The following is a 21916-nucleotide window of genomic DNA, read 5'->3' as shown; positions in this document are numbered from 1 at the left end:
TTCTCAAGGGCAATTAAGCATGGACAATTAAAATGCTGGCCTAGCCAGCAATGCCCATGTCCCGTGAAAGAATTTTTTTTTAAATTGCTGCTGATACGAAGATAGGTAGGAAAGCAAGCTGTGAGGAGGATACAAAAAACCAGCAAAGGGATATCGAAACATTAAGTGAGTGGACAAAAATTTGACAGGAGGAGTATAATGTGGGAAAACATGAGGTTGTCCAATTTAGCAGGAAGAATAGTAAAGCAGAATTTTATGTAAACGGAGAGAGACTGCAGAATGCTGCAGTAGAGAGGGACCTGGGTGTCTTTATACATGAATCAAAACAAGGAGCATGCAGGTATAGGAAATAATTTGGAAGGCAAATTAGGAGTGTTAGCCTTTATTACAAGAGAGATGTGGTAAAGAAGTAGGAAAGTCTTGCAACAGCAGTACAGGGCATTGGTGAGAGCACACCTACAGTACCATTTTGGCCACCTTACTTAAGAAGGGACATACTTGCATTGGAAACAGTTCGGTGTAAGTTCACTAGGCTGATTCGTGGGATATGGGGTTTGCCTTTTGAGGAAAGGTTGAGCTGATTAGACCTATACTCATTGGAATTAAAAAGAATAAAAGATTCTGAGGGGGATTGAAAGGGTAGATGCTGAGAGGACATTTATCCTCTTGGGGGAATCTGAAACCAGGGGTCAAAGTTTCAGAATAAGGGACCTCCCATTTAAGACAGTGATGAGGAGGAATTTCTTTCCTCAGAGGGTCGTTAGTCTTTGGAATTGCCTTCACCAGCAAGCAGTGGAGGCTTGGTCATAGAATATTTTCAAGACAAAAACAGAATTACCTGGAAAAACTCAGCAGGTCTCGCAGCATCGGTGGAGAAGAAAACAGTTGACGTTTCGAGTCCTCATGACCCTTCGGCAGAACTGAAGTATAGTTAGGAGAGAGGTGAAATATAAGCTGGTCTAAGGTGGGGGGAGAGAGAAGTTGAGGGTTGGGTGGTTGTGGGGATAAGCAAGCAGTGATAGGAGCAGATAATCAAAAGATGTCACAGACAAAAGGACCAAAGAGGTGTTGAAGGTGGTGATATTATCTAAGAAAAGTGCTAATTAAGAATGGATGGCAGGATACTCAAGGTACAGCTCTAGTGGGGGTGGGGTGGAAAGACTAACAAAGTATTAGTTGTAGATTTAAAAATAATGGAAGTAGGTAGGAAAAGAAGAATCTATATAAATAATTGAAAAAAAAAGGGAGGGGGAAGAAACAGGGTGGGGATGGGGGGAGGGGGAGTTTAAGATCTAAAGTTGTTGAATTCAATATTCAGCCCAGAAGACTGTAAAGTGCCTAGTCGGAAGATGAGGTGCTGTTCTTCCAGTTTGCGTTGGGCTTCACTGGAACAATGCAGCAAGCCAAGGACAGACATGTGGGCAAGAGAACCGGGTGGAGTGTTAAGATGGCAAGCGACAGGGAGGTTTGGGTCTTTCTTGCGGACAGACCGCAGGTGTTCTGCAAAGCGATCGCCCAGTTTGCGTTTGGTCTCTCCAATGTAGAAGAGACCGGATTGGGAGCAACGAATGCAGTAGACTAAGGGGAAATGCAAGTGAAATGCTGCTTCACTTGAAAGGAGTGTTTGGGCCCTTGGACGGTGAGGAGAGAGGAAGTGAAGGGGCAGGTGTTGCATCTTCTGCGTGGGCATGGGGAGGTGCCATAGGTGGGGGTTGAGGAGTAGGGGGTGATGGAGGAGTGGACCAGGGTATTATTTTCAAGGCTGAGTTAGGCAGATTTTTGACTGACAAGGTAGTCAAAGGTTATAGGGGGCAGACAGGAAAGTGGAGTTAAGGCCAGAATCAGATTAGCCGTGATCTTATTGAATGACGGAGCAGGCTCGTGTGACCAAATGGTCTACTCCTCCTGTTTCTTATGTTCTTATGTGAATAGGTAGTGAGTGATAAGTGCAAGTACCTGGGGATGCTTTTATCATCAAAGTGATGAGAGTAGTGAGGCTACAGGAAATGGAATGGGTATGGATAAGGAAATTTAAATAGAGGGAGGGAATTAGGGTGAATTCCGATGAGATTGAAATCGCTGAGGATGAGTTGCTCAGTTGCAGAGGCTAAGGGTTATGTTTTGGTGAGGTTGGAGTGACAGGGAGATAGAGAAAGAAGATTTTAAAGGGGAGGGGAACAAGGTGAGGTGCTCGAAGGAGGAGAAAGTGCCAGAGGAATAAGATGAGAAACTAAGTTATGGTGACTTGGTGATAAGGGCCACTTGTCACTATTTCAGTTTGGGCAGGTGATGAAAAGTATAGCTAGGTGAGGAGACTCATTGTACAATACTAGATCTAGAATACAGCAGGTTCTCACTTAAAGTTGGGGTTGTGTTCCCGAAAATCACAACTTTATGTGAAACAACTTTGAGTGACTCATTGATTCCCATGGGAACCTATATTAAAGCCAGAGTTAGGTTCCTTCAGACATTTCTCGACCAGAAAAATAATGTACAATGTTCCTGTGCAGCACTGTACATTCCTTGCAGAAATATCTTGCAAAATAAAACATTACTAAATATAAAAGAAATACAATATGCAATACAATTAAATTCTTTATAAAATCTACAGTACTCACCTCAGTACAATACTTTTCAGTTGACCAAGTTCCATCTCGTGGCAGAAGTTGGTCAGTGCAGGTAGCAGCTGAAGTCCTAGGATTACCTGCACCAACCAACTTCTGCCACTATATGGAGCCTAGGACTTCGGTGCAAGTTCAGAAGTGAAGCCAGCAGGGGAGGCAGAAGTCAGGAGCCACTGAAGAACAGACCCTGACGACTAAGGTAAGAACAGAGGCCGGGAGGCAAGGGTGGGAGCCGTCAAGGGCAGGAGCAGGAGGAAGAGAGACTGAGGGCGAGGGTGGAAGCATTGTGGGAAAAGTTATAAGATCATAAGACATAGGAGCAGAAATTAGGCCCATCGGCCCATCAAGTCTGTTCCGCCATTCAATCATGGCTGATAAGCTTCTCAACCCCCATTCTCCCGCCTTCTCCCCGTAACCTTTGATCCCCTTACCAATCAAGAACCTATCTCGGTCTTAACTACACTCAATGACCTGGCCTCCACAGCCTTCTGTGGCAATGAATTCCATAGATTCGCCATTCTCTGGCTAAAGAAGTTTCTCCTCATCTCTGTTCTAAAAGGTCTTCCCTTTACTCTGAGGCTGTGCCCTCGGGTCCTAGTCTCTCCTACTAATGGAAACATCTTCCCCACGTCCATTCTATCCAGGCCTTTCAGTATTCTGTAAGTTTCAATCAGATCCCCCCTTGTGAGCAGACAGGCCACTGAAGAGAATATCTGTGGCAAACAATGTTAAAGTGAAACTGGCAATGTTAAACAGATATATTGACACCACTTTATTAACAACGTTAAGCGGGGACTTACTGTAGCCTGTTCCTAGCTGATTTCTTGGTATACTGCCTACAAAACTGCCTTGAATGTATTTCATTAACCTGTCCTCCACACTTTTACTGAAAATTTGGCTTACATAGGCATGACAGAGATTAAAAAAATTCTTTCGAGTTATCAACAGTCACAGATTGCAACTCTTTTGAGTACAATCACAGTTCTTGGTTTCTAGGAGTGGGACATGAACCCACAACCTTCTGATTCAAAGGCGAGGGTGCTATGGACTGAACCAGAGCTGACACCTCTGACAGAGATTAAAGGCGACCTTTCTAGGTGGCATAGTGAAACAAAGATAATGTCTGAGACCATGTGGTTTGATGGTCACTTGGTGGATAGTGTGGCATCAGGTTTTAGCATCCACAAACTAGTGACCCAGGTTGTCTAGGGCAAGGGGAATGAATGCAGGGTTGGCATGCCAGTGGAGGTTGTCCATTGGAATCAGTGGGCCAAGGAGTGGATAGTTGACACTGAGCCATCCAAGGTTGATCCTTCAAGCTCAATAGAGATGCATAGTGCCCTTGGGCGTTGACCTTGCACTTTAGCAGATCTAGTAGACCAGCAAAGAAGCATTCCAAGTGAACCCTGAGCACTGAAAATAATGGTGTATAGTATAGTCAAGTGGAGTGTAGAAAATGTAGGGGAGAGGCAAAATGGGAATTAGAGAAGTTAAGAGGATGTGAAGAAAGCTTAGAACATGAAAAATCATACATTTTGGGTGTGCAAAACAACTAAAAGTATAGTTAAAGGGATTTTGTTCAATTAAACAGAAGAGGAAATCTCATTAAGATACAGCTGAGGGTCTAAATGAGTACATTTCCTCTGTTTTCACAAAATAATGGGTTAGTAGGAATAAAAGGGCACCAGGAGAAGTACAATTGAATTTGATGACTAGAAGAGCTGCTAGATTTTATGAATGGAGGATAAGGGAAAGAGATAATGCTAACCTATATAAATGCTTGATTAGCTCTGAACATGCCATACTTCAGGAAAGATGTGAAGGCATTGGAAGAGATTTAGCAAGGTGATAACTGGGATGAAAGGGTTTGCTTATGAGGGGAGACTAGAGAATCTGGGCACTTTTCACTAGGTTAAGAGATCTGTTGGGTCTTTAAAATTATGAATGATTTTAATGTAAATGGGGAGAAAAGCTATCTCCAATGGTTAGAGTATATAATTAAAGGGCAGATGTTTAAGATCGTCACCAAAACAACAAAATGAAACTTTAAGAAACGTTTTCGTGCCCTACCAGAAACTGCACTAAAGCAGCTAGAAAGTTTTAAAAAGTGAAGTAGATAAATATTTGAAAAAGAAAGCAAAAGGCTGGAGAATGGGACCAAGAGTAGGCCTTTGAGTCCTAGCACAGGCGAGGTGGCCAAATGGCACCTTTTGTGCTGTAAAATTCTGATAAGGTGGAATGCTACTATTAAATTCTTTTTTGTGTGACCCTGTTACATAGTATGCCACATTAGTTACAGTGCCAATTACATTGTATAAAATAAGTTTGAATTAATAAAGCACTGAGCTTTAAGTAAAAGCACATTAAAGAAAAGAAAGACTTGCTCCATTAAGTGCCTTTCACAATCATAGGATGTCCTAAAGTTCTTAGTCAATGAAGTAATTTTGAAATGCAACCACTGTTGTAATGTAGGGAATATGGCAGATAATTTGCACACAGCAAATTCTACAAACAGCATTGTGACAATGGCACCTCCAACTGTGCATCAGTCCCTCAAAATTCAATCTCTACACAACCTCTCGATCCCTCAACTACCTCAGTCCACCAAACAACTTCTGTAAGTATTTCGTCCCTGATATGCTTTGGCTCCATGCCCTCAAAATCTTAAATTTAAATTTTAAATCCTGATCTTTAAATTTCTCCTTAGCCTTGCCTTACCCTATCTCTGCAACCTATATGAAATTTTATATCCCTCCCCCTCAAACATTCTGTTCCTCAGACTCAACCTCTTGTGCACACACCACCTGTACCTTCACCGGCACCACCAATGGCAGTAAAACTTTTAGTTGCTTGGATCATACTCTCTGAAATTTCCTCTCTACCTCTTCACCCCTTTGGAAAACCCTCTCAAAATTTCTTTCATTGACCAAGTTTTTCAACGCTCCCCATCTCCCCTTTTCTGGACTTATATGTTTTTTCCATATTTTTGCTATGCCTTCCATATGTACATATGCCTTTCACATTTGAACTTCTTTAAAATTACATGCACCACATAAATGGAAGTTGTTGCTGGATTGTTATAGGATGCCCTTTCACTATATTGATCTCATCCTGTTTGGGGTAGGGGGCTGTCTGGAGAAGATGCTTAGTGAAAATCTTACCTCAAGGGAGGAAATTTAAGGGTTAGATAAATCCTTATTACTCTTACATACCCCCTAGTGGCTGCAAAGCAACATTAGCCAAGTACTGTTAATAGATTACTTATCTGTTCTTTTTTATTTTTTCCATAAGAAACCTTTTTCTAAAACAATTTTTGAAAGGTGTAAATAGAGGTTTAAGAATTGACAAAAGATGGCATGGGTGTGCTCTAACAAGATGTAACATGCCACTTTAAGTTATGATTCCCAAATGATAAATTCCAAATAGAAATATCTTTTGTAGACACTTTCTTTATGTATCTTATTCAGATAGCCTTTTAGAACCAACTTCTCCTAGCTGCTTATGAGCCACTGTGTTCCATTTTGCTCCCTTTTTCAAATCTTGAAGTGAGGGTCAGCGAACACTACAGAAAGTTGCAGCTATTCAATGTTTCTGGTGATGAGAAACTATTCTATTCTATCTACAATGCTTGTATCAGGCATCCTTTGGGGTTGATTATACTAGATTATGGCTAATTCTGTGTTTATAGACATGTGGCCTCCAGAAACTCATTTGAGAGGCCTTAGATTCATTTTGTGTAACACCCATGCATTTGCCCATGAAAGGTGCCATTTACCCATTAGTTTGGACAGAATCCACTTCCAGAATCTGATATGTAAGCTTGCTATTGTGTTCCATATCTTTATTCACATACTCAGGCAAGTGGAACTGTTGAGCTGTCAATGGGTGTGTGCTCTAAAACATTTAATATGTCCTAAATAGGGAAGCTGTCTTGGGAAACTAGTAAGTATGGGAAGAATGTGGACTTATCGATGAATGAGTGTGGCCTTGAGTAAGTTACCACATGATTATTGTGAGCTTAATAAAAGAAAACACTTTTAAAAAATATTGCAGGAATTGATTATCTGAACTTCAAGTGGTTTGAAGCGATTTCTAATTTTCGAATTTGCATCAACTTGTATATCTTTTAAGGCCCTGAAACAAATATTATCTGTGTTGGCTAACTAATTTGGTTGAAATTAGTTAAAAGTTAGCTCACAAAACATATTGGGCCTGAACTTCTGCGGAGGGGCAATCAGAGTTGGATTGCCTCTTCACTCCTAGTTTCCTGCCTCGAAATCCAGGAGATACTTTCTCGCCCAGTCGTCTGACTCAGCCGGGGAGAACTGTGTAGGGCAGCACGCTTCTGAAGCCATCAGCCGTGGGCTGGAGGTAAGGACCATAAAGCAGTTAAGTTTAAAGGCCCAGCCACTTTCAAAACAGGGGGGAAGGAGATTTGTAAGGTAAATGGGTAGGCTTTGGGGAGACATGGAATGCCATGTGTTCATTGTTGGGGGGGGAAGGGGTTTGGTTGGGGGTGGTCGGGTGGCCATAGGGGGGGTCAGGGGTTGAGGTTGGTCAGTGGGGGTAGTTGGGTGAACATTGTGAAGGTGGGGGGGTGGAGGGGTTGGTTGGTCGGTGGGGGTCGGTTGGGTGGGTGTCAGGCCTTTTGGGGGGGTTTGGATGGTCAGTCGAGTGGTTGGTGGTGGGGTGGTCAGTGGGAGATCAGGTGCTTGGGGGATCCCGTGGGGATGTCAGGGGCATGGGGGTAGTCCTGTGGAGAGTTAGCACTATTACCCTGGAGTTAGAAGTGGTTTTAATTCTTCCAACTTTTCCTGGGCAACTATTACTGTAAGAGTCAGAACCATCCAAAATTTGCAATTTAAATCAGACTTTTGGATGGTTCCAATTGCAGGACAATTGCCCAACCGATGTTTTAACTTCCCAGGCAATCCATTCCTGGGGACTTTCCGGGAGGGAGATGGGCGGGATGTTCCCCAGAACATCTTTGGTGTACCCCCCCCAATTACGACTCCCAGAAGCTCGGAAGTTACGAGCCATTTTGTAATGGTAAGTTTTGCCAGCAAAGTCGTGGCTTTCTGAAGGTTAAGAAAATAACCAAGGCGGGAGGGCCAAGCTGGGAATTTTCCCAACTCCTGCTACCCACCTCGAGGACGAAAATCCAGCCCAAGGAGCTAAATGGCACGCTCCCGTTCGAGATTTCCTACTGAGATTCACCAAGGATGAAGTTATTGAAATGGATGCCAGTTACACAGTGTCTCATGTCTCCAACTTATACCTGATGTCACCTCAGATCCCTAATGGGCTAGAGAGTGAATGAGATCTATGGATTCGGTACGTTCTATTTTTCAACAGAGTGAGCAAATTAATTCTTTGCATGAGCTACTTATCTCTTAAATGTTTGTTCTTGTTTTCATAAAGCTTCAAAATTCAAATTTTACTTGATTTTTTGCACGGCTTCTTTCAGAAGAGAAACTAAGTGATTGAGGCATGAATATTTTTATTATTGTACTAAGCTGGTTTTATTTCCCCAAAAATCTACCTTTTTTGGATATATTTGTTATTACATTTCCCCAGTTATTTGTAAGTCCACCATATTGGATTTTTAGGCTAGCTAGAGTTGCTTCCATGATGTCTTCAGGCTTGGATGCTCACTGAACTTTCTGGTCTTGAATGTAACAACTTGCTGACTGGGTAAATGGATTATCTTGATTGAGTGATTCTCTCATGGATTCAGAGAGTAGAAGTGGCTAGTCTTTATGAAGCTAGGAAAAACTATTAAATTGCAAATAGACTTTAAAAATAACAACTGAAGGGAAGAAGCTATTTCATCTACTTTTCTTTTCCTTTTAACTTTGCAATAATTATTGCTGAATATTTTGCATCCTTTATTCCAATTTGATTGCCAGTGAATTTCAAAAGCTGTGTTTTGATTAAAAATGTTTACCTTGATGACTATTGATAATGCTCCATATTAAAAGGATCAAATGTCAAGTGTTCTCACCTGGTTCTTAAAATTTGCTTCTTTAAATTCCTGGCTAAATTATTAGCATTACTACTAAATTACTAAAATTTATTATGGAATGCTACCATTGTCCAAACTCTTACTCAAGTGCAATTATTTAGCATGGGGCACTCACACTTGTTACACCAACTAAGAATATCTGCCGCACAACGCATGTGGGTTACAACAGTATTATTCTGAAATCAGTCTAATGGTGCAATGAACTAATATTCTAGTTTAAAATATAAATAAAAATATCAAAATGTGTCAATGAATGCAGTTTTGCAATTTTTCTCCAATTAAGCGTTAAGACCCAAGCCATTGTCTTGGCTCTCATATGGATATAGTGGTGTAGTAGTTATTTTACTGGACAAAGGCCTGGATTATCAATCCAGATGTGATTTCAAGTCCCACCTTGGCAATTTCAGAATAATTTAGTTTTAAAAAATCTGGAATTCTGTCAGATTGCTTTAGAAATCAAACTGGTTCACTAATGCCCTTTAGGGAGGGAAACCTGCCACCCTTACATGATCTGCCTCTATATGACTCCAGTCCTACACCAATATGATTGATTCTTAGCTGCCCTCTAAAGCGACAGTTGTACAAGGGCAACTCAAGATGAGCAGAAGATGTTTTGCCAGTGATGCCCACATCTCAAGAATAAATGAAGAAAGGAAAAACTCCATTATATAAAACTGGCTGTCTGCCTTTCAAACCTTTTATATTCCACTACAATGACCTCACATGAGACTAGTACCATGTAATATAGCATTCTGTAAATTTAATTATTTGGTAATCTTCCTGTATTAATATAAGAGACTGGCTTCACTGCACACTCATGCCATTCACAGAATCGCAGAATGATTGCAGTACCGAAGAAGGCCATTTGGCCCATCATTTCTGTGCTGGCTCTCCGAAGGAGCAATTTAGCTAGTGCCACTTTCCAGCCTTCGTCCATAGTCCTGCACATTCATTCTTTTCAGATAATAATTCAATTCCCTCTCAAATGCATTGATTGAACCATACTCTCAGGCAGTGCATTCCAGATCCCAGCCACTCGCTGTGTAAAAAAGTTTTCCCTCACGTCTCCATTCCTTCTTTTGCCAATTAATTTAAATTTGTGCCATCTTGTTCTTGAATAGTTTCCCCCCCATCTACTCTGTCCAGAACCCTCATGATTTTGTAAACCTCTATCAAATATTCTTTCAACCTTCTCCAAAACAGTCCCATCCTCTCCACTCTACCTATGTAATTGAAGTTACTCATCCCTGGAACCATTTTTGTGAATCTTTTCTGCACACTCTCTAATGCTTCCACACCTTTCCTAAAGTGTGGCACCTCAGACTAGATGCAATACTCCAGTTGAGGTCAAACCAGTGTTATATACAAGTTTAACATAACCTCCTTACTTTTGTACCCCGTGCCCCTATTAATAAAGCCTAGGATGCTGTATGCTTTATTAACCACTCTGTTAACCTGTCCTGCCACCTTCAGTGGCTTATGCACATAAGGTACCTCTGCTCCTGTACCCCCTTTAAAATTATACCCTTCATTTTATATTGTCTCTCCGCATTCTTCCAACCAAAATGTATCACTTCACACTTCTCTGCACTAAATTTAATCTGCCACTTTTCTGCCCATTCCACCAACCTGTCTATGTACTTTTGAAGCTCTACACCATCCTCCTCACCATTTACGATGCTTCCAAATTTTGTATCATCTGCATATTTTGAAATTGTGCCCTATATACCAAGGCCTAGTTATTAATACGTATCAAGAAAGGCAAAGGTCCTAACACTGATCATATATAATTCATATGGCGACTAACTGTAATATTGTGGATGAGATGTATATTATAATCAAACATGCAATACTTTGTAATTTTTGGCACATATTCATTGCCAAAATTTAAGGTTATGCTGCATTTGGTTTACCTATTACCCTGAGAATTCCAGCCTTAGCACTTCTCATTTATTAAGCTGTAAAGATAATCTCTAAACTATGCAGAATTTTGAAAGGATGGGGATGTCGGTGTGTGTGGTTCAGGTTATATTAATTGTTTGTCAATGCAGTTTATTGGGGAGGGAGATTGAGAATATATTAAAATATTTGTTTTAAAAGTTGTGGAGAAAGAAATTTGATATGTACTGGAGGTGAGGGCACCTCTAAAATCTGTAGAAATATATTGCTCTCAATTTCCTTAAAAGCTTTTTGATATACTAATGACCTCAATTAACCTCAAGTGAAATGAGAACTTCTCCCACAAATTGTTACTGGATGTTGAAGTGTTTTTTTTTATTTTTACTTCGATATATATGGCAGTATATGTACCTAATGGTGTCTTGGAATTTACCATACACTCTCAACATTTCATTTAACAGTTCTGTAAAGTAAATATTGCACTGCATGAACTATGTTTTTTTTTATCCTTTTCCTTTCTTTCTTCCAGGATTTAAGGCTATCTAAATCCAAATAATATTAAGGACAGAAATAGGAAATATTTTTAATCCCTGGTAATGTTTTGGCAGTCAAATCTACAGAGCAAAGCCAAATTGAAAATACCAAGTCAGAAAGGCTTCGGATCAAAGATTAATTCTGTCTGTATATCTGAGTAGATTTGTTTTTAAATTATGATTGTGATATTTTTGGTACAAATCTACCCATAATTTCTCCATAGACTAGTGCAATCAGTGGGCCATTTCCAGAGCAAGCAGACTGAAAGGTAAGAATATAATGCACATCTTACCCCTTCCCAGTCTCTATGGGTTTGTGAAGCCCAGATTGTACTTCTATAAAAATTCCTGTCTCTTGCGACTGTATAAATCCTAGCTAAAATGAATTCTACTAATTTGAGAATTTTCAAATCTGTTTATGTAGGGTACATATACATTCTTATAAGAATTCAACATTTCTAAGCCAATAAGGAACACATTTTAAAAGTATTATGTAGTATTTTTATGTTTTTCAAAGATTATAATTATTACCTGCAGAGTTGAATTAGAAATAGCAAAATACTTGCCATTCTATCACATCATATACTACTGCAGTTGACAAGTTAACACGTTGAATTCACTTGTATTTGTGGTGCAGTCATTATTTCATTGTTTCTGTTTGCAAAATTAGATTGCCTGTAGTTATTGCTATATGGTTTGTGCCCATTCTGTAAATGCCATCTGACAGATGACAGCTTCTTAGAAATAATTTGAACAGACTTTTGTGAAATATAATAGCAGCTATTTGCCCATGACTCAGGAATACTTTAGGATGTTGCTAATATTTGCAGTATGACTGTATATTTAGGTTAGGAATGCAAACTGTTTTCAAACCATTTCAAAAGAAATTCTCGCCAGATATGTGTGCTTTACCCTCATTGTGATAGAAAGCTAGAAAACTCTGAGCTGGAAGTAAAAAAGAATTGAGTTATAATGCAGTTGTTGTGGCACCCTTAATATTCTTTAACTGTTACTTCATAACTCTGCGTATGAATAAAGGTAGGTTCAGTATTTTTACAGCAGTTTTTAAACTTTGACTTCTTTATGTTTTAATTTGTTAACAATAATAAATGGACCACTGCAAGATTCCCTCAGAGGAAAAAAAATCACTGTGTTTTGCAATGGAATCAAACAGACAAAGAATGTCCCTATTTTGATTCCTGGTTTGCACCGAGTAAGCTGATAAATCATTATAGCTATGGAATGTTGCGCTTTACCTCAGCCTCCATGGCTTAGGGAGGTGAATTGTACTTCTCTTCAGGGTTAGTGCATTGGAAAATCAAGTGATGCTATGCCATCATATAACCCGCAAAACTCCAACTGTGTTCATATCTCTAGTGGCAACTTGGACAAAATAGAACTGGAGAGAAGAAAAACACTCTTCACTGGTCCTAATTATATGATGGCTTACTCCTGCTTTTATTCCTTGTGTTCTCATGTTTGTATTTATACACTGAGATGAGTGTATATGAGATGAGACATTCCTTCATGTCTGAAGAGAAAGCTTGAAATTGGAATTTCAAGCTCCTCATGTCACCCCTAGTTATTTTGCCAATCACCTTAAATTTGTGTCCTCTGGCTACCAAACCCACTGCCACAAGAAAGCACCGTTATCAAAATCTCCTTTTAACTTTACCCGCTCTAAGGAGAACAACCCCAGTTTTCCCACATAATTGAAGTTCTTCATAGAATGGGACCATTCTAGTAATTCTTTTCTGCATTGTCTCTAAGGCCTTGACATTCCTCTAAAGTGTGGTGCCCAGAATTGAACACACTACTCCAGCTGAGGGCTAACCTGGGTTTTATAAAAGTTTAGCATACGTTTCTTGCTTTTGATTATTGTTCGAACTACTGAGACTTGTACAAGAATGGCCCCAGTTGAATGCTCTTGGCTTACTCTGTTCCCTTCTTCCAGATATAGGGTAGATCAGGTGGTATTTTTTATCATCGTATTAAAAATTCTGCAATGTGGATCAATATCCAAATGCTCCAAGGCATGGTAGATTTCCATCTCAACATCCCTAGACGCTAAGGGTGCTAAAATGTGCTTTTCCTTGCTATTTGTTTTCTCATGTGGCATTCCCTCTGTGTGTCATTAACCCTTTTATTTTGTTACATTTTCAGTCACTAAAATGCTTTATAATCTAAAGCCAAGCAAAAAACAGCCAAGTTGAAGTTGACAGTTGGCTGGAATTTCGTGATATTAAAGAGGGATTTGAGTGTTTTCCTTATGTCCTGTGTGTGTTTTTTCTTTCATGGAATGGAATTTCAAGATTTTGACCCAGCAACAGTGAAGGAATGGTGATATAGTTCTAGGAGAGGGTGGTGTGTGGCTTGGTAGGGAACTTGCAGGTGGTGGTACTCCCATGCGCCTATCCTTGTTCTTCTAGGTGGTAAAGGTCACAGGTTTGGAAGGTGAAGTCAAAGGAGCCTTGGCAAGTTGCTGCAGTACATCTTGTATATGGTACACACTTCTGCCACTGTGTGTCGATAGTGGAGGGAGTGAATGATTAAGGTAATGGTTGGGGTGCCAATCAAGTTGGTTGCTTTGTCCTGGATGGTGTCAAGCTGCTTGAGTGTTGTTGGAGGTGCCCTCATCCAGACAAGTGGAAAGTATTCCACAGTCCTGACTTGTGCTTTGTGGATGATGGACAGACTTTTTGGAGCCAGGTGATGGTGAGTTCCTTACGACAGAATTCCCAGCTCTTGCTCTTGTACCTGTTCTTGTAGCCACTGTATTTATATGGTGAGTCCAGTTCAGTTTCTGGTCAATGGGAACCCGAGGATGCTGATGGTAGGGGATTCAGCAAGGATAATGCTGGTAAATGTCAAGGGGATACAGTCATTGTCTGGCACAAGTTTTGTTAGTTTTTATTTGAATTAGGAACAGCAGGGTCCAAATACCGCCTGTGGTTTCTGCTTCCATTCTGACAATCTAACAATTACTCTTGTTACTTGCCACTTATCAACCCAAGCCTGAATGCTGTCCAGATCTTGTTGCATATGGACACAAACTGCTTCAGACCTGAAGAGTCACAAATGGTACTAAACACTGTGCACTCATCGACGAGCATCCCCACTCCTGACCTTATGTTGGAGGGAAGGCAGTGATGAAGGTGGTTGGGCCTAGGACGTAACCTGAGGAACACCTGCAGCAAAGTCCTGGGGATGAGATGAATAGCCTCCAACAACCACACCATCTTCCTTTATGCTAGGCATGAATCCAATCAGTGGAGAGTTTTCCCTTGATTCCCATTGACTTCAATTTTTTCAGGCCTCTTTGGTGCCAGACTCAGTGAAAAGTTGCTTTGATGTCAAGGGTAGTCACTCTGACCTCACCCCTGGAATTCAGTTCTCTTGTCCATGTTTGGACCAAGGCAGTAATGAGTTCAGGAGCCCAGTGGCCCTAACGGAACACAAACTGAGCGTCAGTGAGCAGGTTATTGCTGTGCAAGTGCCGCTTGATGGCACTGCCAATGAAACCTTCCAACACTTGGCTGATGATAGAGAGTAGACTGATGGGGCAATAATTAGCCGGATTGGATTTGTTCCTGTTTTTTGTGAACAGGACAGGCCATCGCTGAATTTTCCATATTGCCAGGTAGATGCCAGTGTTGTAGCTGTACTGAAACAGTTTGGTTAGGGCCACGACTACTCCTGCAGCTGAAGTTTTCAGTACATTTGCCGGGACATTGTCAAGGCCCATAGTCTTTGCTATATCCAGTGCCTTCAGCCATTTCATGTAATTTGGATTGAATCAAATTGGTTGAAGACTTGCATCTTTGATGCTGGGAACTTCAAGAGGTGGACAAGATGCATCATTTCCTTGGCACTTCTGGCTGAAGATGGTTGCAAATGCTTCAGCCTTGCTTTTTGCACTTGTGTTGGACCACCCCATCATGGGAGATGGGGATATTTGTTGAGACCCCTTCTCCAGTTAGTTGTTTAATTGTCCACCAGCATTCTCATCTGGATGTGGCAGGACTGCAAAGCTTTGATCTAATCCATTGGTTGTGGTTTTGCTTAACTCTGTCTGTTGCATGCTACTTACACTGTTTGGCATGCACGTTGTCCTGTGTTGTAGCTTCACCAGACTGGCACCTCATTTTTAGCTATGCCTGATGTTGCTCCTCACATGCTCTCCTGCAGTCCTCATTGAACTAGGGTTAATCCCTTGGCTTTTGATGGTAATGGTACAGTAAGGGATATGCCAGACCATGAGGTTATAGATTATGGTTGAATACAATTTTGCTGCTGCTGATGGCCCACAGCACCTCATGGATGCTCAGTTTTGAGCTGCTAGATCTGTTCTGAATCTATTCTGTTTAGCACGGTGGTCGTGGATGGTGCCTTCAGTCTGAAGACAGAACTTTGTTTCCACAAGGACTGTGCTGTGGTCACTTCACCGAATACCATTATAGACGATGCACTGTCAGCGAAACCTGGGACAGGTAGATTGGTGAGGATGAGGTCAAGTATATTTTTCTCTTGTTGGTTAACTCGCCACCTTCCGCAGGCCCAGTCTGGCAGATATGTCCTTCAGGATGAGGCCAGCTTGGTCAGTAATGGCGTGATTGTGGCACACTTGGTGATGGGCATTTAAGTCCCCCACCCAGAGTACATTCTGTGCCCTTGCTATCCTCAGTGCTTCTTCCAAGTGGTGTTCAACATGACGGAGTACTGATTCATCAGCCGAGGGAGGTAGGTGGTAATCAGCAGGAGGTTGTTTTCTTGCCCATGTTTGATCTGATGCCATGGGCCTTCATGAGGTCTGGAGTCAATCTTGGGGACTTGCAAGGCAACCCCTTCCTGAATGTATAGAAGTGTGCTGAAATATGTGCTGGATCTGACAGGATGTATCCAGGGGTGGTGACGGAGATGTCTGGGACATTGGTTGTAACGTATAATTCAGTGAGGATGACTATGTCAGGCTGTTTCTTGACTAGTCTGTGGGACAGTTCTCCCAATTTTGGCACAAATCCCCAGATGTTAGTAAGGAGGACTTTGCAGGACCAACTGGACATGTAATAATTATTAAAACAACTCAAAAATCTTGTCTACTGAAATAATGTAAGTTGTGACTGATGAAATGAGTGGCTATACCTACCTAATGTGGCAATCAATCACTGCTCAGATATCTTTTGAGAAAAAGCATTGTTAGATTTGACACACATGTAATTTGAGAAAAAAGCATTAATTTGTATTTTGTCTTCTAAAAGTAGTACTTATTAAATTGCATAATTTTAAGTCATGGTGGATCATGGCATTATCAGCATTTTTGCTACTTCTGCTTACAAAACTTGTGTAGTTATTTATTGCACCAGCAATAAATGTGTAAAGTAAATTTCCGCTCATTGATTTAACATGTTGATTTTCTGGAAACCATGGAAACAAAATCCGCATGACCCACCTACTTATTTCCCCCTCAGCTCACTTATAGATGATATATGTAATGTATCATAGATGTAGGGTGTTTCAATTCAAATTGGCAGCATAATGAAAGTTTTTACAATTTTGGATTTCTACTCAGCAGTGAATTTAACAATCAGCTAGGCCACAGTATTTAATATGCTTTTATCTTCACTTTGCAGATCCCTATTTTGAATATTGGTCCTGATGCTGTAACATTTACCAGTGAAGCTTAGCATGTTTTAAAATAATTGATTCTTGCTCTCCCCACCCCATCATCACAAGGATATTGCCTGCTTTCATGTGTATCTGATCTCTCCTCTACCACCCTTGGTGCCTGTCCAATAGCAGGACAATCAAGCTGAGGCTGAGCAAGACCAAAGTCATCCTTTCAGCCCGAGCAGAAACTATGTGTTGTTGCTTCTGATCCAATCTGCTTTCCCTGATGCTTACTCAAAGCAACCTGAGGGTATATAACCTCTGTTCTTCTTGACCCTGAGTTTTATTCCAAACTCCACATCCAATCCATCAAACAAAACATTGCTTTCTCCATCTCTTCCTATCTACTATAAGTGCTTAATGAAACCTGCATGTATACCTCTGTCACATCTTGGCTCACATTTTCCATGCTCGTCCTTATGGTACTCCCAAGCTCCACCTTACATTTTAAAAAGTCAGTCCGTTTAGACTTTTCTGCTCATGCCCTACGCTCAACTGTTACACTGATCCTTGTTGACCTCAAATCTCTCAACACATTGGTTCCAGTATCTTTGTCCCTGACTTAAAATCCTTTCATTCCTTGTTTGTCTGCTCCTGTTTTTACCATCTCCTGCACTACAATGACCCTGCTTATATCTTGCGCCCTTTCAGTTACTGTGTTTTCCCCCTCCCTGTAGGCAGAGCCTACAGTAATTGTGCCTCCTGGAGTTACTTAAATCTGTTTATCTTGCTAAATTTGTCCCCACCTTCAAAAGCCTGCTTAAAATCCAAATTGGCATCCATACTTCAGGTATACTCTAACAAACCCTGTTTCTGCCCAGAACTGATGTCCATTTGTGAAGAGCCTTGTGACATTTTACTACATGAAAGGCACTACATAAATGCAAGCTGCAGTAGTATTGCAATTGGGGCACTACAAAGAGGCTACTACAAATCTGCCCAGGTTAGAGTGAGAAATGTCAGGCAACATTGCTATTGCTGATCTGTACCCAGCTGGACCTGTTTAAACTACGTGTTGGGGATAGAATTGGATATGGTTAATACTCCTCATAATCAAACAGCCTTGTGGCTCCAACTGTCAAACACACAAATGACTAATGTTCATTTGAGTGAGGTACCAGAGGAAATGGTGCTTTCAAGGGGGACATAGGAGAAAATAACAACAGGACAACAGACTAGTTTAAATAAGAAGGTAGAGCAGTCAGTTTGAAGTAAGGATGTGAACACACAATTCATTTTTTTAAAGAAGATATTTGGGACAAACTACCCTTGAATGAAAAATTATTGCCTCTGAGAAATAACTACCAAGATTTTTAAAAATGTTTTATAGTTGCACTATGAATTGTATAATTTATTTTAGACTGACCTGACTCATTTTATTGCAATTGCTGCATTCAACATTGCACATGCAGCTGGTTATTTTGTTTATGCTTCTACTTCAAAATTATACCAATTTTCCATAAAAAACAATATAATGAACTAACACTGCAATAACCTGCATGCTTTGTGGTCTACTACTGCTATCTCTGTGGAAGAGGGTGAAGAGATTATTCAGTTTAGTTTGGCAATTCAGTTCTGTTAAACTCAACAATTTTTGTTCTGCCTCTGTCCTCTTTCTACCCCCCACCCCCATTTATGCCAATATAGAAATATGGCAATTCATGAGTGACACTTCAAGCAAACCATTTAAAGCACACTGTCTAAAGCACATTTTTGTTTTTGACTCACATTGCCCATAATCCAGTTGCCCATTGAGTTGATTATTGATACTGATTCTGATTCCAGACTCTAATTGCTGCAAATATAAAAACAGCTTGTTAGTGAGACAAGTGAGACTTGAGTTGACAACTTTAGGTTTGGTTTAGCAGTTTATCATACCTGGCAAAAAAATGTTACCCAAGAGAAGTGAAAAATGTATGTATTCATCACTATAATTATATATCCAAACATGTGCTTTTTCAGGGAGATAAAAAAGTTTAATATTTATGTACCACATTAAGCCAGTGAGAATTATGCTCTGTAATGCAGCTGCTTCAAGTGAGAACTCCTAGACAGTGTTTGGTTATTTGGAGATGACATTCACATTACTGTAGCCTACAAACTTCTCATTTTAGTGAGTTGTTGTTACCGGTCTTCTGTAACTGAATTCATGTCAAAACTCTAATATGTCTGAAATATAATTGACTCCATTCAAAGTTTAGACTTGTAGCAGATTGAAATGAATTTTTAATATTTTGGGTTTTTTTTGTTTTTCTTAAAATCTTTCTATTGAAGTTTATTTTGTTTCCCTGTTCTGTTTTCTAGGACTAGGAAAGATAGTTTGGAAAGTGAAAGTTCTACTGCTATTGTTCCTCATGAATTGATCCGCACCAGGCAGCTGGAGAGTGTACATCTTAAATTCAACCAGGAATCTGGAACCCTTATTCCACTGTCACTGAGGTGAACAGCTATTAAGTTTTATGAAAAAACTGAAATCCAGAAAGTGTCACCGAATCTTATTTGAGCTAATAATGAGCAGGATCAAAGGAAATTCTGAAATAAACACAATTAGTAAAATGCAAAACTATATCAATGAAGTGTGATAGAATGTTAGTTCTCAATTTCATCCATTCTGAGGTGCAAACAAGATATTTCCCCACAGGCCAGGAAAATTGGAGGACCAGTCACTCTAATAGCTATTTCTATTATCTATTATCTCAACTCAGGCAAGGTATGTTGCATAGAGACAGTCCACCAACATAAAAGGGAAATTTAATTTACAAGGCATAGGTGGGAATAAAATCAAGCTCGACCACTGTAAGTGCACAACAGGTCATCATCTGAAAGAGATTAATGTTTCAGCTATGTGATCCTTTCTAACAGCTCCCAAAACATTAACTGTTCTTTCTCGTTTTGCTGCTAATTGGCTGGTTTTTGCATTTCCAGCATTTTCCACAGTTTTTTTTTACAGGACAGTAATTAGACGAATATGCTACTTTATGAAGTACACTAACATGCATTCTATCTTTCAGTGAAGCAATAGAGAATCCCTTTAATTAGTCTTAGCACTTACTGTTTTATAATGGATTGGAAGATTTGTTGGTGTGACTGCTACTCTTTTACAGAATATTAATAGTGGTGTAAAACTATTTTTAAAAAAGCACATTAATACAATTGGCTGATAATCACTGGATGACCATTTTAACTTTTATTTCTATCACTTGGAGAGGAGAGAGAGAGACAGTGTTGATAGTCAAGGTAATTAGGCTTATTAGCAAAGAGGTAAGCTTGATTTTTCATTCAGATTTCATTTTGAAATGCAAGAATTATAAGAATTGAAATCATGTGCATTAATATAGTAAGAACCCTTTGTTATGTGATTAATTTCTCCCCTATTTTAACAGAAATATTAACCGTTTGAAATAACGTTTGTCTGGCATTTTGTGGCACAATCTTGCTTCATTGGCTTTTAATGGGATTTGCATAATACTTATCTACAAGACATAATTCCACAGAATCCATGAAGGTTCTGCTCTTCTGGGTTTCCGTTGACCCAAGTCATTGCTGTACTCTGCTTTTTTCCCCAAAATTAAGTTAGAATTTTAATAGCTGAGTAATATAGTATTCAGCCTTAACTGGTCGAATTTCATCTTATCTGGAACAAAAATGTAATTCCTGTTTATTTAAAAAATAAAATAAAATTTGATCCAGAAAGGTTCAAACAAATTGTTTGAACCCTTAGACTGTGGACGTGTTTAGGTTAACTATTCTGTAGCTTCTCAGCTCACTGTACTGTGATGCTGAAACTACTAATATCGTACAATAATAAAGCTACTCAAACATCAAATACCTTTCTTACTGTAATACAATACTAAAAAATGCAAATAGTTTTATTTAAAATTAAACATTTTATCTATGTTTGCCTGACATCCGGTTCTTTCTCCTGCTCTTTTTAATTTTTAATTTTACTTTTCTCTACCTAATATAGTTCTCCAACTACAGGAAGCAAAATGTTCAATCATTTTACTCCTTGGTTTACTTCTAACTCCCACTCATCTCTTGGAGAAAGAAACAATCTTTCTTTTTAAAAGGATTTTTATTGGATGAAGGTTGGCCTTTTGTAAAGGTCGAACAAGGAGGTCTGCCAATCTGTGCATTTGCCATTGGCTCCCAAGACCTGACAGGTCATCCACAGCTCTCAAAGAATTAAACGTAGAGACCTGTTTTCCAATCTGGAGGAAAACAGGTCAGTGTGTTTGTGTGAATGCTCAGCAATTGTTTGAACTTAAGGAACTTACCTATTTGAAAATAAGGTAATGTTGTAAGAAATGTGCTTGTTCTTTTAGAGGTAGATTGTTACACGGAAGGCACTTTACTTACAAAAGCATCACAGGAGACACGGCAATCACATTTGTTTCGACTGGAGTTGAAGGAGCGTTTGCTACAGAAGAACACCCATATGCAGCTCATGGCCCATGGTTACAGGTGAGTATCTGCTTTTACTACCAGTACTGTATGGGCAAATGATTCATCAATTGCTAGCATGCAAGTAGCACTAAAGAGATAAATTTATTTCTCTTTGAAAAGGTAACAACCATCAACAGTATTCTTAATAGCATTTACTCAAGCATATTAGCAAGGAATATTCAAGTTAAGAATCTTAAAATCTAAAAATCCACATAAAAAGTTTTCTGGAATGATTTATTGTGTTTTCTTCTGAAGGAACATTCTAAAGTCAGACCTTGTACCTCTGTTCTCCTCACACCAAATACTGTAGTGACTTTTTATTGTGCAACTCAGTTCAAGCTGCTCGATTTAAGCAAGTGATGTATTTTAACAAACAAAGCAATGTTTAATTACAAAAAAAGGTCTTCACAAATCTTATCTCCACAGTCCTAACCTTCTGACCTATCAGGCAGCACCTATGGTACAACAACAAATTATGAATGTTGTGAGGAAATCTATATTTTTGGATTTTGTCTGTGTTTTCAGGGTGTAGACCGAGGACTACAATTCCCATCATGTCCGGGGCTCCGGCGCAAGTGCAGTGTGCGGCAGGGGGACATAAGAACATAAGAAATAGGAGCAGGAGTAGACCACATGGTCCATCGAGCCTGCTCCACCATTCAATATGATCATGACTGATCTTGGGCTTCAACTTCCTTTTCCTGCCCATTCCCCATATCCCT

The 21916-nt window shown here is 39.8% G+C and overlaps 1 protein-coding gene across 3 annotated transcripts in view; it reads left to right on the top strand.

The window, feature by feature from the left end:
• Positions 1–21916, top strand: part of sufu (suppressor of fused homolog (Drosophila)) — a 172256-nt gene that overhangs the window by 127248 nt on the left and 23092 nt on the right. For 2 of the 3 annotated variants that reach the window (XM_078565146.1, XM_078565148.1), the window contains 3 exons: positions 11306–11350; positions 19053–19187; positions 21074–21212. In XM_078565146.1, the coding sequence (XP_078421272.1) occupies positions 11306–11350; positions 19053–19187; positions 21074–21212 (319 nt within the window). The remainder of the gene's footprint in view (positions 1–11305; positions 11351–19052; positions 19188–21073; positions 21213–21916) is intronic. The other variant, XM_078565147.1, reaches the window with a different exon arrangement.

This window comes from Cetorhinus maximus, chromosome 20 (assembly GCF_964194155.1).
Source record: "Cetorhinus maximus chromosome 20, sCetMax3.hap1.1, whole genome shotgun sequence".
NCBI classification, from domain to species: domain Eukaryota; kingdom Metazoa; phylum Chordata; class Chondrichthyes; order Lamniformes; family Cetorhinidae; genus Cetorhinus; species Cetorhinus maximus.
This window is presented reverse-complemented; position numbering and strand designations above follow the sequence as displayed.